Here is an 18,968-nt window from a genome sequence, read left to right as displayed (position 1 = left end):
TAATAATACATAGTTTTGACGCGAAATCTTCCCGAAAACATTATTCTGATTTGCAATTTTGGCATATGAAATAACTCTTCGTGAGTTTGGCGCACTTTAAATGCACTTCTCTTTTGCATTCGATGCACGCAATGGAGTTGTTGCGACTTAAGATCCGAGGCATTTTTTCCAAACAAATTATGCAAAAGTCTTCATCTCCATTTTCATCCGAAGAAAGTTGCTTTTGCACTTTCTTTGGTGGGCGACCTCGTTTCGCTGGTGTTTTGGGAGCTGATTTCCTAGTGTTCGATACTGGGCGTTTTTTGGGCCCCTTTGAGGTGTCTCGCTTTTCTTGCTTCTCACGCAATGTGTCACGGCTTTCTGGCGAGGTTAAAATGGTACTTTTCATTGCGCGCCGTCCGCGATTGGATTTTTTATTCGCTGGCGCGGCCGCTTGCACAGGCCCAATCGATGACAAAATGGTAGAAAGACTAGACTCACAAGACGTGGAAGTCGAAGGCTTAGAACTCGCTACTTCTTCGTGCATGCCAGTTGAACTTGCTGCTTCCTCGTGGGTGCGCAGAGTAAGTTCCTTGTGACGCCGCATGAACCCATAGTACCAATCACGTCCACTCATTTTGTTGTCATCCCAATTCGAAGGATATTTTATTTGTCTTTGTTTAGCAAATAGGTATGCCAACTCTCTCAATTCATTGATACTGAAACCATAGTAATGGTCGCTGCATTTTTTGGCATAGCTGACAAGCTCTTCTTCTTCTTTGGCAGTAAACACCTGAAAAAACAATACCAGATTGATTAATTTATTTTTTTACGAATTTTTTACACTTTTTACACTTAATTTTATACTCACTTGATTCACGGCACATGCAGCGTATGTACCAACACGTTGAACTGTTTCTTGCAATTTATCATCAGGGACAGTAGAAATGTCTTCGTATTCGGTCGACACTTGTTCCACATATCGCCACAAAGTAGATCGTGGCACATTGTATTGTACTGCCGCAGCTCTTACAGATTTGTTTCCCAACTTTATTGCTTTGATAGCCTGAACGGCATCTTCCAAATTAAACTTGCTTCTATCAGACGTTCGCTTGTAGCGAGAAGTTCTGAAAACAAACAATATTTTATTTTATGTGACAGGAGTATGGTTTCCTCGGCGTTATGTGCGTGTAAACTATCGATAGTTTTAGTTCCATATTACACAATATACCTACTATTATGCGTCCCAACCCTGACTACAAAAATGTCCCAACCCTGACGATAAGTGTCATTTCATTTCACTACACGTTACAGACAAACAGGTTAGGGAATGAACTTTTCCCTTCGGGAACTTATTGATGGTTAACCACATAATATATAATAATAGAAATATATACTTACTTTGGCATTGGCATGTTTTCCGTCCAAGTTTTAAGACCTTCTTTACGGACGCTACAAAACTTTTTCATATGCCGAAAGTTAAATGATACCACGAATCTTGTTAAAACCTGTTTTCGACACGAGTAATGCTGAGAAAACACGAGAAAAGTTTGTTGTCACCGAGAGTAGTCATGCCACGCTTTGACAATGGTGACGCTAAGTGTCTCGGACAAAATATAGCAGTGTCCCTACCCTGACAGCGTCCCAACCCTGACGACATTCCTTATAAATAATTTACATGATAACGAAGCTGATAAATGCAGTTTTTGTAAGAAAAATTTATGATAATTAACAACCCGAAGAATAATGAAACACGTAACACAACAGACGTCGACATATGCTACACCTGCGTCATATTGGCAAAACACATGTTTGTAGATTACTCACATATGTAATGTGTTCCTTGTACGCACAAAAAAATTATTGTTATATTTTAAAAAATTATCAAGTATATATTTATTCTATATACTATTTAACAGTTTTATAAATAATTGCATTGACAGAAAATTTTATTTCAATAATAATTGTGTAATAGATTACACTAGAATAAAGAGGCATTGAAGTAAAGAAAACTATTTTTCAGATTGTTCGAATTTTATCTCAACATCTTACTTTCCAATATTATACTTATTTCGAATGTAATCATATTGAAAGAACGAAAAATTTTTGATATCGATGGCAATAAAGTCATCAACAAAAGTTCAAATTGTTTGTTGAAAATTTTAATTAAATTTAATTTTAGTTTACAATCATTTTGATCATGTGTTGTTGAATTGAACATAAGGCATACATAGTTTTAAACATACATACTATTCAGTTATTTAGTTAGAAGAGAAACAAATCAAGTGTTAATAATAATTGTTAACTATTACAGCAATAAAATTCAACGTATTATTCTCATTATCTTAAATTGCAGTACGAACATTCTTTTTAATTAATAAATCAATTGTCTTATAAAAATTAGTGTTAAAAATATTTGGATTATTATTACTTTGTAACAAAAGAGACATATAACACAAGAGATATGTATTGAAAGTATCCGTACTACCATACAAGTCATAAAAGAAGAAATTACGGAAGTGTGTAATCAACTAATGAAATATCGTATTTTATGTTATGCTCTCTCTTGCGTCTATTACAAATATGAAAGAATTTACACTGGCTTTACAAAAGAGGAGCGAGTGCGATCTAACAGTAATTTATATAATTATATTATTTACTGCAATTTCACAGTAATATATACCACTCCAATCATCATAACCATTTCACCCCTTGGCTTAACTATAAGCAATTCTTCTATTTTTTCTGCCGTGCTGCAATAATGTCATGCATAATAAAACAGCTGTAATCATCCTCTTTTCCTCTTGGTTGCGGCTGGAAATGTGCTTTCAGTTGTGTCACAGAAATGGACTTCGTTGGTAGTCGATATTATATGCTTAATCGAGTAATGTTATCAACTATCGGGCTATGGCCATACCAAAATGTGTGGCACATGCGAATTCAAAGAATTTATTTCTCTCTTTCTGTTGTATCTTGCATAATAGTCCAGGTATTATTGCTTACTTATAAATAAAGACAATTTAATGACTAAAATCTGTATTATACGTATTTTAATTATGTTTTTCTTTGTCTATAAGATTATATCTTATGTCGAGCAACTTTCAGGTTTCTACATTTATTACATCTGAATTCAGTTTGGATCTTCTTCTTGAAGTGTTATCATGTACAATTCCTTGTTTCATTGTCATCTTGAAATATACTGCATATTGCGTGAAAATTAAATCTGTAAGTTACACTAATTACACTTGCTATAGTACATTTGATAATAAAGTTAAAAGAAATACTTTACTTCAATTTACCTATAAACTCATTAAATTTTTAGAAAGATTGCAATAAATTTTATTTATTTAAGCAAGTTTTTCTACATACGTTAACAGTAAAGTTATTATAAAATGCTATAATTAAGATATTATTATAGGATCTGGCATTAATATATTTCCAAATAAAAAAATTGTACATTCTTTTAAAAAATCACAATAGACGTAATATTTAAATTAAAAAATGTACTAATTTAAGCTGAATTATATTGTTATATTATGATATAAACACATAAAAATGACATACGTTGTATGTCTTATAGATGAGAATGATAATGGAGATGATAAAGTATGATTGGAGCATACTAAAAGACAGAATGGAAAGTGAAATAATTAAGAAATATACTTACATAGGAGCATTTTACGCACAACTATTTGCACGTAAGATTAATAAAACTTTATTACATTTTTTTACTTGTTGTGTGAAATACATTATCATCATTATTATTATTATTATTATGTAAATAATATTTTATACTTGTACTTAAAGCAACTAAACTTCTGTTCCGTTTTCATTATATAATTTGTCACGAATATAAAGTTGATCGTAAAAGATTGATAAAAAATTAAATTGCTAAATAAAAACTAAATTAATTAATTAAACATTAAAATGTTTTGTTTCTAATTATAAGTGCTATTTAATCATCTCAATGTTACTTGCATTGTTGTCTTTGTACTTATATTTAAGTTTTTAACTTTTTAATAATTATTTGATTAATAATTAATATTGATCTCGTGTTAATTATAGTAGTCACCTATAGTGTTCCAATATTCTTCGCCTGTTTGCATTTTATACCGAATCTTCTTGATCTTGTGGCGCCACTTAATCATTCTCGTCCACATCATCCGCTGATGGTAGTGGAATACTTTGTTGACTTCAATGAATACTTTCATCCTATTCTTTTGCATTTGGTTTTGTCCGTTTTTACAGTTCAAATTATACTAATGTCTACCACATCTATATATGTAGCATTCATACAGCATGTATGCGGAATGTTTGAAATAGCTAGGTAAGAAAAAATTGAAACGTGAATTAATGTAAAAATTCTATATACGAGGGTAGATCAAATATAAACAAGAATTTTGCTTTAGAATCGAGGGAAAACGAAGTTGAACGATGCGACCTTGAGAAGGTGATATGAGGATATGAGAAGGTAATACCTTACTTGAAAGTGTCGCCGAGTCGGTACGGCAGCGGCAATAAAATGAGCGAAAAAGAAGCTCATCCGTCTGTTGCGCAACGAATTATAATCAAATTTCTGGTGAAGGAAGGAGTCCGACCGGCTGAAATTTCGAAGATTATGTGAACAATTTAGGAAATCCACCCTCTCACAGTCCCGTGAGTTTTTTTGGTGTAAAACTTTCTCTGCATGGACGAGAAATAGTTGAAAATGAGAACCATGATCCCATATAATTGCGCAACAGACGAATGAACTTCTTTTTCGCTCATTTTATTGCAGCTGCCGTACCGACTCGGCGACGCTTTCAGGTAAGATATCACCTTCTCATATATCCTCACCATATCACCTCCTCAAGGTCGCATTGCTCAACTCCGCTTTTTCTAGGTTTTAAAGCGAAATTCTCGTTTATATTTGATCTACTCTCATACTTAAAATGTATCTCTATATTGCACTTCTATATTGCAATATTAAAATCTAAATATATAAAATCTAAATATATAAGTAAATAATGAACAACAATGTCTTATATATCTTTTTATTAATCTTTATATGAGCTCTCATTTCAATAAAAATGAATATTTAAATTTATTAAAACGATACATTTCTAATGTTAGAAATTAAATGTTTATAAATAATATATCTTTAAAATTTTAATTGCGAGATTAATTTCGTACTAGTAAAAAATTATAATTTTACAAGAAATTCAAAGAAAAATATTTTTTTGAATTATTTGATATTCAAATGTATTATTAAATGTATGCATACATACATACTAGTAAAAATGTACTCAACATTTCTAAATCCTATGTCGAAAGCATTATACCGAGGGGTCAAGCACAATGGCAATCAGTGTACATTTCTTTAGAAATATAGGTATTGCTAGTATTGCGGTAGTATAATATGCTATCAATACATTAGCAATACTTAACAATATTATGCGCAATAGGTGGCAGCTGTACATCAGGTAATAGATGACAGTACATGAGATAATAGATGGCGATATTACTGATGATAATACGAAAGCAATACAATAGCAATGCTAGCAAAGTGTGTTGTATTGCCGTAATTAGCAATCACTGTACTTTTTTTTAGTAGTGGCTGACCCCTCGCATTATACGCAATTATAAATTTTCTTTTTGTTAAGACAGTTTTATTCTTTTAGCTATCGTATTGAACATGCTTTGGGCGATTATAAGAAAAGAAATCCGGTTTCTGGAAGACGTTGTGTAGCTTGCACTAGAATAATCAGTGCCGTCGACATTCACAGACGAGCTATCGAGTCGGTAGTTTCTCATCGCATTATTCAGGATTTAAATATTATTTATATGTTTCTTCAAATTTAAGCTTGTGTGGTAATTTTTTCGCGTTTCTTCGTGATGTATTCATCTATCCTATGATGTATTTACCCTATTTCAAAACTGAACAGACAGTGTGATAGCGTATCATACTTGCGTGATCTAATAACTTTTTTTTCTCATTGTTAAAGGTTTTTCGAATTTGTTAAGAGTACTTTTATTGTAATGTATTTTTTCCTACTTGTGCTCGGCATAGCATCTTTAACTGTTAGTCTGTGTCGTGTGAGTAAAATATTTGCGCAATTGATAATTACCATTAATAATGGAATAAAAATTCTAAAAGTATATGCATTAAAAACTTTTATATTAACTTTTAAACTAACAACAGATTAGTATTAAAAACATAAAGTTTCATTTTTTGTTGACAATGAATTTTTTTCTACTGAAATATGAGATTTTTTTTTTAATTTTTAGGCTGTAACTACAAAGGGAATTATTGACAATATCATACCTGTGACAAATATATTTATTCATATATTTTATTTCTTTTTTGTCAATTACTCGGGACAAAAAGTATTGAATCACAGCAATGATTTTTTATCAAGAACGTAAGTTATTGATAAATATTGATATTTATTGAACGTGTAATTTGGATTATTTTATAGTATTAGTTTCTTTTGCACATACTATGCACAAAAGTGCTATAAGTTGCTGTAAGTTCACATTTTAGTTTCATAGAGCGCTGCGCATAAAAGTTTTTATTATATATAAAAATTGTTAGTTGTTGCTATCAGCTAGTCAATATGCAAAAGTTTTTTTAACATAAACAGAAGCATAATATGGTTCTTTGCAATTCCGTAAGCACGCATTTTTAATGCGTAAACGCACATATTTTTTCCTTCTTCCCAAAATCACTTTAAGAAATAAATCAGACGAGATTCCAGACAGACACCCTGACTAAAATTTTTATTTTAACGTTTTCAATAAATTTACCACCATATTATATACATACATATATATATATATATATATATATATATATATATATACATATATATTATACAATATTTTTAATCATTATACAATTATAATAATATATGTTACAATTATTATACAATAATTAATAGTGATATATCGTTATTATATTTTTAGATATAATTCTAAGTGGCATATAATGCCATTGCACGCGCAGAAATTGATATTATTTGTAATGCAAAGAAGCTCGAAAAATTGTGTATTACTTGTAGGTGGTATCTATGTCTCGTCATATGAAGGTTTTGCCACGGTAATATTAAATTTTTATTTTTTAATACACAGTATTATTTTTGACATACATGTTACTCTCTTTGGGGATGCTCTTCTTGTTCTAGGCTATGAGTTTATCCATGTCCTACTTTATGGTACTTTATTCAGTATGATGATGTTGTGAACAACAATTATTATTATATACAGAAACAAATTTTGTTATTAATCGTAATGTATAATATAATTTAAAAGATTTTGTAACACGAAATTTTAAGGCAACACCATCAACCTTAGAATATATAGACGGGGCACATATATAGAATGATACACTATTAGTTAGGGTGAGAAAATATTGAGATTAGAGAAAAGAAAGAACTACAGACAGTCATCAGTTTATACGATTTTATTTTCACATTATTCGATTTCCAGCTGCTGGTTTTTAGATCGAAATGTGTTTTGCGTGTTTTGATGCCATGAGAATAGCTAAAGTACTTTATAACTTCCTCTTACCGCTTATCTCAGCTGCCTCTCATAAATGGTTCCGTCTATATATTCCAAGGCCGATGGATATCATAAAATATTGTATTTGTCTTCTACATATCAAATAATATAAATGTGTTGTTTCTTGCAATCGCTTTACTTCTTCATTACTTTTATTCCCACATATCGTCAAAGTTGTATTATAATACTTTTAAATTTTAAATATTCAAAATTAACACTATTTTATCAATTTTAATAGGTATAAGATATAATATAATGTAAATATACAACTCCGTCTTTATGCATCTTCTAGGTAAAATTACGAAACGTAACGCACGAGAAACAGAATAATACTAATAGATAGACTTAAGTGAAATGGAACGTAACTGTAACTGCGCTTGCGTAACAGGGTAACAAATAAAATAGATTAGTCCCAAGAAACACTTTGAAGAAGTCCATAGAATGATACATAGTATAAAAGTATAATTTACATAATTGCTAGCATCTAGCAACTTTTTTCATCATGCTTCGAATATTGCCCTTTTTTGTCGTTATTTTTCTCGCCTTATACAGCTATTACATTAAATTGGAATTTGCAATATTGAATATTATCTGAAACTATAGAGGGAAATTCTCTCAAAAGGAAAAATAGTATTTAATAAAGAGTACTGCTGAATGCTGCTAAAGTGAAAGAGTCCAAAGCACTTTGAACACGTGCACGCGGCGAACTTCTCAAAGAGAAATGGAATTCCTTGGATATCACTACTATAAACTGTATCGAATCCTTTTCTTGACTCTCGGTCTATGGCCGTATGGTGACTCGTTCTTCAAACGAATTTACGCAATTTTCTGTATCTTTACGATTTTATTTTTAATAATTGCTCAGGTATAATTTACATTTAATAAATATAAATGGAACATTGACATTTAGTACTTTATTTATTAAATTATAATCACACACACACGCACGCACGTACGCACGCACGCACGCACGCACGCACGCACGCACGCACGCACGCACGCACGCACGCACGCACGCACGCAGCACGCACGCACGCACGCACGCACGCACGCACGCACGCACGCACGCACACACAATATATTTGAAATAATTTCTAAATACTTTTACTGTATTATATTTAACAATGTATTTGCTTGATTTATTTTGCTCGTTTTTTTCAATAACAATAATAATTTTACATATCACTTATGCAAAGTATTAGTTATAGAAAACATTATTTTTTAACATCGCCTGCAATGTTATTAGCTTACTTTAAATATATAAAAATTTTTTAGGTAATTTTAAAGGTATCAAAGTAATTTTTAAAAGTTTTACTTTTCTTTTAACATAGACTTATTTTATTAAAACATATGTATGGAAGATTATATATATATTTTTTATTGGTGTAATATGTATTTTACGCAAATTACAATGACATCTCTTGATTTTTTTTAACTCTAACATAATAAACAAATGAAAATAAATTACTATTGCTAATAATAATTTATTATTAGAGGTTTTTATTTATTTTCAATGAGCAATATGTTCTCCATAATATGTCATTGAATAAGAATAATTTTTTAATAATTATGTTTAAAATATTAATAAAAAATTATAAATATTAATTTACTACATTAAAACCTAATAAAATAAAAAATATTTAAAATTTTGTAAATATTTAAAAATATTTATAAAGATAATTTTTTATAAGATATATTTTTGTGCAAAAAACGGGAGGACTTTGTTTGCTTACAAAACGATTGTCTAGAGTTTCGTTTGCACACCGTATTGGACACAGCGCACTGCATACATGACCATATCACGTACACGATTATGTTGCGCACATTTCGATACTGCACACATGCACATTGTTAACTTTTGCTTCGCGTGGAATGTTGAAAAATTATATGGAATTGTACAATTATAGACGTTACGTACTGCATGCATCGAACGGTAGGGAGGATCTTCCTTAACCTATATGAAACCGCACATTTGAGTGGAAAGTTGCAAACCCATGTAAAAACGTGCAATTATAAACCTGATCCTTGATTTACAATGTGTGCAGAATAATCATGTACAACATGTGATGTGGAATGTGCTGTGTGCGATACAGACTCAGGTTTAGAAAGTAACTCGTTACTTATAACGAAGTTACAGTTACTTTTTTTAATAACTGAAACTTAACTTCGTTACTTTCTTTCCATATGTAACTGTAACTTAACTTACAATTAGTTAGATTTTTTAAGTAACTAGTAACTAATTTAATAGTTACTTTTACAGTTACCTTATATATATCAAATCGTCACTTTCATTGATCAAAATTATGCAGCACTTTCGCTCAATTACCTAATCGTAATGTTGAGTGTAATTATGCGAAATATTTAAATGCTCATATTTAAATACGCGCATTATTTTTCTTTTTTAAATAAAATTATATAATATGTAAATGTAAATCTTTTTTTTATAATGCTAATGTTGTTTTATTAAAAGTAACTGAAAAGTAACGATTCGTTACTTTTTGAGTAACTGTAACTGTAACATGTTACTTTTCAGAGTCGGTAACTTGTAACTGGTTACTTTTTAAGAGACAAAAACTGTAACTGTAACTAATTATTTTTACAAAGTAACTTTCCCAACCCTCATATAGTCGTGTGCAAATGAAGCTGTTGGCAATCGTTTTGTAGGCAAACGGAGCTCTCTTTTTCCCTCCCCCTTCAAAAACGTGCACTTCTTTGCATTCTTGATTGATAAGAGATGAAATCGTTTTGCTAATTTGACAATATGTAGACAATTTATGGTTTCAGTTATTGAAACTATTTACAATGGAATACAATCTCGAGCTTGTGTTGACTGATCTGTCATTCGCTATTCCTTCCATAGTTTATCTTTTAAAATATAGTACTTTTTATGTACAATCTCAAAGGGTAAGTTGTTACATGAAATTGATTATCTGAAATTTTCTTCAATAAACTTAACACACGAAGCAGATTAAAAAAATAATGGAACACATTCGAATTGATTGGAATGCTTTACAAGACGAAGAAGAAGTCGAGATAATACGGAGATATACCAAGTCCGCAAGAAGATATATGTACGCATTTGTAGGTAGGATACCCGAATCAAAGGATACAAATTATACGAAATAGAAATATTTTTTTTATGGATGACTTTTATTCGTAACTTCTTAACAAGATAATGCTTCAGGTACTTTATGATTTCAGGCCTGGCTTATCCTGCCACTGTTGTTTACATTTCAATACCATTTTGGCCAGGTATCCTTGATATTGTGGCACCGTTAAACGAATCACGTATGCGATATCTTCCATTCTTAGTGGAATACTTTTTGGACGAACAAAAATACTTTTATCCCATATTGTTGCACACGATCGTAACGATTCTCTTAGGAACTACGACCGTTATAGCTACTGAGACTTTGACTTTTGCGTTCATTTATCATATTTGTGGCATGTTTGAAATAGTTAGGTAAGATAGTTAGATGTAATAAGGATTTAAATGAGTAAGAAGAATTATTCTACAAATAATGATTATTAACTATCTCGCTTTTGTTATAGTTATCGAATAACGTGTATATTGGATAAAAGCATATTAATATTATTAGCATTAAATACAGAAGATACAATTCGTGTCAAATTAATTAACACTGTGGAAACTCATCAAAGATCTATCAAGTAATCTACTACTTTTATCAATAATATTAGCATTGTTTCCATTTTTTTTATAACCGTTTCTTTTTTAATTAAAGATCTTTAGATTGACTTTTTTATTCATTTTTATTAAATAGACATTTTATTAATTTAAATAAGAATGATTTTTACGTACCATTTTATTTTATAATTTAAAAATATTTTTATATTTTTATTGTTATAGGTTTTTATTTATTTTCATAATTTTAATAAGTTTGTCACTGATTATACTTAGCCATTATGTATAAAGTTTTAATATATACCAAAAATATTTTGAGTGATACAACAAAATTTCTTTTTTCAAAGGTTTTTTGAATATTTAACATCTACATTTACGTTATCCTATTTTATTCTAATTTTTCTGGGTGTATCTTCTTTGAGTGTAAACTTATTTCGTGTAAGTAAAACATAAATTTATTGATACGCACCATGTATTAATTGTATGTTAATATGTGTTAATATGTGTTAATCTTATTACATTATTATCTTATTATATAATATTTTTTTTTATTTCAATGAATAGTATCATAGGGAATATAAATATTAACCAAATTCTTTTGATATATTTTAGCTTTTTCAAGTTGCCACTTTACCAGACCAAAGAAAAGATTTTGTACCGTTCTTGATATTTGTATTCGGTCATTTTTACTATATGTTTATATGTAATTACATGGGACAGAAGGTTATAGATACTAGTACGGAGATTTTTAGAAAAGCGTGAGTAAATGTCAAAGTTATATATGTATATGTATAAAATTTCGATATTTTACGTTAAAATTATTTTTTTTATATTAAAACTTTATTACAAATTAATTATATTGTTGACAAATGTAAAGAATCACTGAAGCATAATGTATAAGTAAATATTTAAAATAAGTAAGTGTATAAGTAAATATTTAAAATAATAAAGGCATTTCCCTCAATCATGCTTTTAAATGCGCGAAGCGCGATGAATTGAATAGTTTTTTTTCCCAGTACAGTGTAGTACATTTGAATATTATGATAATTTTTAGATACGATAGTCAGTGGTATCTAGCACCTGTGCAAATGCAAAAATTATTACTGTTCGTAATGCAAAGAAGCATGAAATCTTGTAAACTTGTTATGGGTGACCTATATTGTGTGTCGCTGGAAAATTTTACTACGGTAACTTGTGTCATGGACATGATAGTAAATCTTACTTCTAGTTTACTCCAAAATAATAAATTTATTTTCTCAGCTTGTGAGTCTGTCTCTATCTTACTTCACAGTAATTTATTCTGTGCAACAATGAAACTTGTATAAAGAATGAAAACATAGTGGCTGATAGTGATTTCTATATTCGACGATAATAGATTTTTAGAATATTTTATATCAGATCGAGGAGCTCAAACGATTTAAAAACGATTTATGTTATTAATTCGACAAATTGTTCTTTATCTACAAATATTATATTAGTAAACAATAATTTGCACTCTTGTAACGTCTCTTTTAATTGTATCACATATAGTCCAATATTAATATTGAATTGAGTAATTATAATTTACGTTAAAATGGAACAATTTTTGAAATATTAGAATGTAATATAAAAATAACATTATGTATATTCAAAACTTATTACACGAACCGAATGAATGTTTAATAATCTTTTTATATTTGCTTACTGTTACTCTTATGGATTATATTTCAATAATAGTAACTAACATAAGTAAAATATTAGATGCTAAGCAAACATGCTAGAAAAACAAACATTGAAGAAAAATTTAGAAATATATTGGATGACGGTTCACTTAATAAACGTAAGAAAAGAAATTGCGTATTATCATACTACTCCAACTTGAAATATATAAAAAAAGAATGAAGATGCTATCACCTATGGAATAAGAGACATCCGAACAAACTTAAGTAATTTACGACAGTTACTTTTTTTGCTTCTAGAGAGAAAATAGTAATGGTTACAACAGAGTCTTAAGGTAAAATGTATCTTATTTTTTGATACCACAATCTTCATATTTATTGCTATTAAGCCTGTTATTTACTGCTGTATTCAACTGCACTAAAATTTTCTTTCTCGCTTTCGTCGAATTTCAAATATATGTATATTTATTTCATTTTAAATATTGATTTACAATGATTTTTTATTAAAGCTGTATAGAACATACTTATTTTATTTATTTTGTAATACTGATGCATCAACGGAACAAAAGTAATTAATAATATATACTGAAGTAATAAATAATATATATATAATAGTGAAAAGAGAGAAGAGTCAAGATCTTTTAGTATTCTAGGCGTAATATACATATATTGAGCGAATATAGACTTGTTTTGAAATCAATATTACGAATTGAATTGAATATTTTTATTATTTTTTGATCTATAGCCAATACAGGATTCGTAAATTGAAGCTGATTTAAACGATCTTCTGTATCATCATTCTTATATTTTACACAATTGTACAGATAATAGTATCGATTTCTAGAAGTATATGATTTCCATACATCATATATATGGCATGTTTAAAGTTGCTAGATAAATCAAAGAAGTTAATAAAAATCTATTAAATGTAATTCTGTATGTGTTTCTAATTATATCCATTTATTTAATTCTCTCTACATACGTTTTATTAAAAAGACATAATTTAATAATGTAATAATTATGAAAATATATACTTTAATTATTTTCTGTTTTCATATGTCTATTTTATTTGCTTAATTATCATAAAACATGCGTTAAAAGAAAATGTCATCCAAAGTTTTAAAACAGAATGAAACATTGTATATGCATGAGAATAATTTCAGTTTACTCAGAGTTTTTAAGTTAGTATTGTTTAGTATATTTGCTAGTATTTGTTAGTATTTTTTATATTAATCGTAACAAAATGATCATTTTTATACTTTCGAAGATTTTCATCGATAGCCAAAATATTTATAACAATACAAAATTATTTTTTCAAATGTCATGCATATTAATGTTTTATTTTGCGCGATGATGATGAAATGAACAAAAGTATTTAAATGGAGCAATAATAATACAATAGAATATTCAACTTGCAATACTCATATAAAAATTTTAATGTAGATTATTTGTCAAAAATTGTAGAAATCAAAATTTGAAAGTTGTACTTATCGATTTAAAATAAAATGATTTCTTTTAATATAATACTTACAAATATTGCGTTAAAAATGACAGCTTTATATGAAATTTGAATTTAGTTGTTGACTTGTGATTATAGCAAATATTGTTGTATGTCATTCTTTTTAATATGGTACAATTTATTTTATGTGTTTAATGTTCTTATTAAAGACTCTGTCAGGTTTTAGAACTAAATCGAACTATGACGAAAAGATGTTGTTCTCAGGACGAATTAAATGCGAATGTATCGTGTTTCGACGGTAAAGATATTCCATCCGCTACTGCGCTTGCGTTTAGTGAAGAGAAAAAACATCGCTATATTCGTCGCTTTAGACCACAAACTCCGTAATTTAAGTAATTTAAATAATTGTAGCGTTTCTTCTCTCTGCCTTTAAACTATGAAAACGGACTTACATTGTTGAAGAAATTCAATAAAAGAAAAGGAAAGGAAAAGATGTTATACCTTTTTTTAATAGCATTACAATTTCAAGCAATAACCGCAATTTGATGTCAATTGTAGAAATTGAAAAAGTTTAAAGACTTAATAAAATATGATATGAATGATCATAAAAATTCATTTTGAGCGAATGAATAAACGTTCTCGCCCGCTGAACGACGATGGATCTTGTAGGAAATATATATCGCTATTATAATATACATCGTATTCTTTTGTCTGCAGTCGGTTTGTGGCCATATCAAGATCCAAAAATAAAAAAAATTCAATGGGTAATTTCTTCTATTGTTCTTATATCCTCTATGATTATTCAGGTAAATAAGTTTTAGGTATATTATAATTAATTCAATATTTAGATTTATACAGTATTCATATTATATTAATCTTTTATTTGATAGAATAAATTGTAATTAATAAATTTAATTAATGAAATATACAAGCACACAAATATATACATATGTTACCGTCAAAACCCATAAATCCGTTAAGACCCGAGAGAATTTATTAGTTACAACTGGAATGGTTGATTAGACGTTAAATCGAAAACCTACTGTGGACATTATCATTATAGAATTCATTTTGCCCCGTAAAGAGAAAGGGGAGGTTGAATCTTGCTACGCGTGGAAAGTCGAAAATGTGAAACAGTACAATTATAGATCTTGTTTTAATTAAATTTAAAATTAGGTTTAACTAGTGAAATCGGGTTTTAATGGTAACATATACATACGAATATACCTATACGAATATATGTATATTTCTATTATATAAATTTAATATAAACTTATAAGGAAAGGGACCTAAGTGTTACTCTCCGATTTTGATGAGCTTTTAATATATGTTATTTTCTAGACACAAAATTAAGAATTAAGCCACCGCCTATTCATGCCCGTTCACACTTTTAAGGGGTGAAACATCCTTTAGAAAAAAATTTGTTTTTTTATTTTGAAGTGAACATTATCGAAACTACGAGATAAAGAAAAAGTTTTTAATAAAAGTTGAATGGCTTTAAGAGTATTTAAAATTATAATTTAAAATTTTTTTTATTTTTTATAATCTCAGAATTATTATTTTTTACAATTTAAAATTTTTCTAAATTATAATTATAAAGTACTCTTAAGGCCATTCAACTTTTATTAGAAACAATTTTTTTTATCTCATAGTTTTGAAGATATTGGCTCTGAAGTAAAACCGATTTTTTGTTAAGGGATGTTTGACCCCATAAAAATGCGAACACTTCACATATGCGGTAGCTTAAGTGATCTTGATTTTGTTTAAAAAAATAACATTAAAAGCTCATTAAAATCGGAGGGGAACACTTGGGTCTATTTCCTTATTAGTAGAAACATTCTTATATGTATATGATGTAGACTCGTATATATTATTACATAGCTAATATATATATATATTTTTTTTGTTATTTTATTAACATATTTTTGACTCTATATGTATTAAGATTTAACAATAATTTGTTCAACTTTGGCGAATAATAATTATTTGTAGTTTATGAAATTTCTCACAACTGAATACAGTTTGGATCTTCTACTCAAAGTTCTGTCGTTTGCAATACCTTGTATGGTATTCATTTTAAAATACGCTTCGTTTTGCTTTGGTAGTGAAACAGTAAGTCAACAGTAATTATGAGATTTATCGATACAAGATGTTATACTTTATAACATATTTTCGACTGTTGTGTCGTTGATGTTTTTTATTTTAAATTAAATTAATAAAACTTAAAAATGTACAGGTAAAAAATCTCATGGAAACTGTTATAAGCGATTGGAATTTGTTAAAAACCGATGCCGAGTTTGAAATTATAAAAAAACATTCCGATTTTGGACGATTGTATGCGTTGCTCTTTGCATGTGAGATAAATGTTCTTTGTTATATTCTGGCATTAATCTGGAAATATTAACTTTGATGAATATATCCATTCTATCCTTTACAAAATCATATATTTGATAGATATATTATAGTGAATACGAAAAATGTATTTATTTACTATGCTTGTATCTATCCACTTTCATGTACTTTTAGTGGCCGTGTACTTTGGTTTGGTTTTTTATTTTTTTATTCAATTTACACCAAATTTTCTCGACATCATAGCACCACGAAACGAATCGCGGTTGCATAATATACCACTAGCTGCAGAATACTTTGCCGATCAACAGGAATATTATCTTCCGATTTTATTGCATATTGACATAATAGCTATTGTAGGATTCACCACAGTGATTTCTACTGAATCCTTAATTACAGCATATGCACGACATGCTGTAGGAATGTTTGAAGTCGCCAGGTAAACTCTGAATTAAATTGAATTCTTTCTTTCTGCAATAACATATTATTTTGATATACAATGACACATTTGATCTGCAATAACACATTATTTTGATATACAATAGTATTGAAAATTGAGTGTAAAATAAAAAAAAGGCAGTAAAAATGTTTTACTAATGGATTTTATTTATTCGATACTGTGCTTTACGACATAATTCTGTATTAGACATAAAATTAATTTATTTTACATACATGGAAAACAATTAATTTGTTACACAACAGATTTTGTTTTAGTTACAGAATAGAACATGCGTTTGACGAAGTATTGGGCAGAATGACATCAAAAAAATGTTGTTCATATTGCACAAAAATAATAAACGCTGTTCACATTCACAGGAGAGCTACACAGTCGGTATCTTTTAAAAACTTGCATTTGTTTTACGGCACAATATTTTTTAACCATCTTATTTGATCTTCTTTAATCGATTCATGTATTACCTTTTACAGCATACATGTAATCAATGAAATATATCTTACCTTTTCATTTACACTAACAAAGAATAAACTGACAAAATATAATTTATTTTTCAAAATCAATATATTATAATGAAAAATTATTACATTATTTTATTCAACATAATTAATATAAAAATAATTATATCAACACAATTTATTATTAAAGTATTTTTCTTATTCAAGATTCGTCGAGTTTTTAAGATCTGGCTTTGTTATTTCATATTTTTTTTTACTTTGCTTGGGAGTTACTTCTTTGACTGCTAATTTACTTCGTGTAAGTTTCTTACCTTATTTATATACGATTAACCATTAAGTAAGATTATAAAGCGTATCTATTTTCTTATTACACAGCTCTTTTTAGCGACGCAATATATGGACAATTTACAAGAATGTATTACCGCCGTATTACTCGTCCTTGGTCATATTTATTATATATTCTTTGGCAATTACACTGGCCAGAAATTAATAGATCAAAGTATAAATGTATTTTACAAAACGTGAGTATTTTGTCAAGCAATTTGTAAGTTATAATAAAAATTGCTAATTTAATAGATGAATAAATGCTAAACGCATTCTCATAATACAATGACAAAACCAAATATTAGACACGAAATAATATTGAAAAAAATTGTAAGATATATAATTGTTTACTAGCGATTATGCTCAGCGACTTAAAAAAATAAAATTTAAATGTGAAAGATATAAATGTTTTATTCATAATATACAATGCAATTTATTGTGACATATACTAACTATGTAAAACTCACATTTAGCTTTATAAGCATAATACTAACTATTGTGTTTATATTATATATTAGATATGTGTCACAATGGTATGACGCTCCGCTCCATGCACAAAAATTATTATTATTCATGATGCAGCAAACGATTAAAGGTACTGCCATGTCCGTGGGTGGCATATTCATTCCATCGTTGGAAGGTTTTGCGACAGTAATTAATTACTTGAATTCGTTGTGATAGCAGATTTTAATTACTTCCGCGTGTATGTAAAATAAATCTCTCGTTTCAGATTACCAGCATGTCAGTCTCATACTTTACAGTAATTTGTTCTATTAAGTAATATAAAAGAAGTCACGATTATGAATTCAGTCATATATAGAGGCATACACTTAAAGAATTTACTTAAAGAATTTAAACTATAAGACATATTTCCTGTATAAAATAACAATAAAGAAATCTTTAAAAAACGTACTAATTTATAAGTATATATATATATTTACCATTTATACCATAAACTGGAAAGAAAATATCTAATAAACATTTTTTAAAATAATTATTATTAATTTATTTTAGCTTTGTTTATTTATGATAAAACGATTTATTTATGATAAAAAGAGAAAATAAAATGGCGATATATTTCGATTAATATAAATTTCATATAGAA

The 18,968-nt window shown here is 28.5% G+C and overlaps 4 protein-coding genes across 4 annotated transcripts; 3 read left to right on the top strand and 1 right to left on the bottom strand.

Moving 5' to 3' along the window:
• On the bottom strand, nucleotides 1–1,394 carry LOC105459883. The gene is made up of 3 exons (XM_011706225.1): nucleotides 1,381–1,394; nucleotides 851–1,106; nucleotides 1–772 (listed from the first exon to the last, which is right to left on the bottom strand). Exons 1-3 carry the CDS (start codon nucleotides 1,392–1,394, stop codon nucleotides 41–43), a joined length of 1,002 nt encoding a protein of 333 aa, XP_011704527.1. The 3' UTR covers nucleotides 1–40.
• Nucleotides 1,395–2,824: 1,430 nt separating this feature from the next.
• Nucleotides 2,825–5,820, top strand: LOC105459882. Its single transcript, XM_011706224.1, has 5 exons — nucleotides 2,825–2,968; nucleotides 3,085–3,204; nucleotides 3,560–3,677; nucleotides 4,045–4,306; nucleotides 5,640–5,820. Exons 1-5 carry the CDS (start codon nucleotides 2,825–2,827, stop codon nucleotides 5,818–5,820), a joined length of 825 nt encoding a protein of 274 aa, XP_011704526.1.
• A 4,665-nt stretch (nucleotides 5,821–10,485) lies between these two features.
• LOC105459881 lies at nucleotides 10,486–13,260 on the top strand. The gene is made up of 4 exons (XM_011706223.1): nucleotides 10,486–10,630; nucleotides 10,720–10,981; nucleotides 11,071–11,187; nucleotides 12,216–13,260. Exons 1-4 carry the CDS (start codon nucleotides 10,498–10,500, stop codon nucleotides 12,484–12,486), a joined length of 783 nt encoding a protein of 260 aa, XP_011704525.1. The 5' UTR covers nucleotides 10,486–10,497; the 3' UTR covers nucleotides 12,487–13,260.
• Nucleotides 13,261–17,049: 3,789 nt separating this feature from the next.
• LOC105459880 (odorant receptor 49a-like) lies at nucleotides 17,050–18,644 on the top strand. The gene is made up of 6 exons (XM_011706222.1): nucleotides 17,050–17,066; nucleotides 17,342–17,455; nucleotides 17,747–17,837; nucleotides 17,915–18,060; nucleotides 18,382–18,514; nucleotides 18,594–18,644. Exons 1-6 carry the CDS (start codon nucleotides 17,050–17,052, stop codon nucleotides 18,642–18,644), a joined length of 552 nt encoding a protein of 183 aa, XP_011704524.1.
• Nucleotides 18,645–18,968: the final 324 nt, after the last annotated feature.

The sequence above is a fragment of the Wasmannia auropunctata genome, unplaced genomic scaffold (genome assembly GCF_000956235.1).
Source record: "Wasmannia auropunctata unplaced genomic scaffold, wasmannia.A_1.0 LD333497.1, whole genome shotgun sequence".
NCBI lineage: Eukaryota > Metazoa > Arthropoda > Insecta > Hymenoptera > Formicidae > Wasmannia > Wasmannia auropunctata.
The sequence above is the reverse complement of the archived record's forward strand: the minus strand, read 5'-3'. Positions and strand labels throughout refer to the sequence as shown.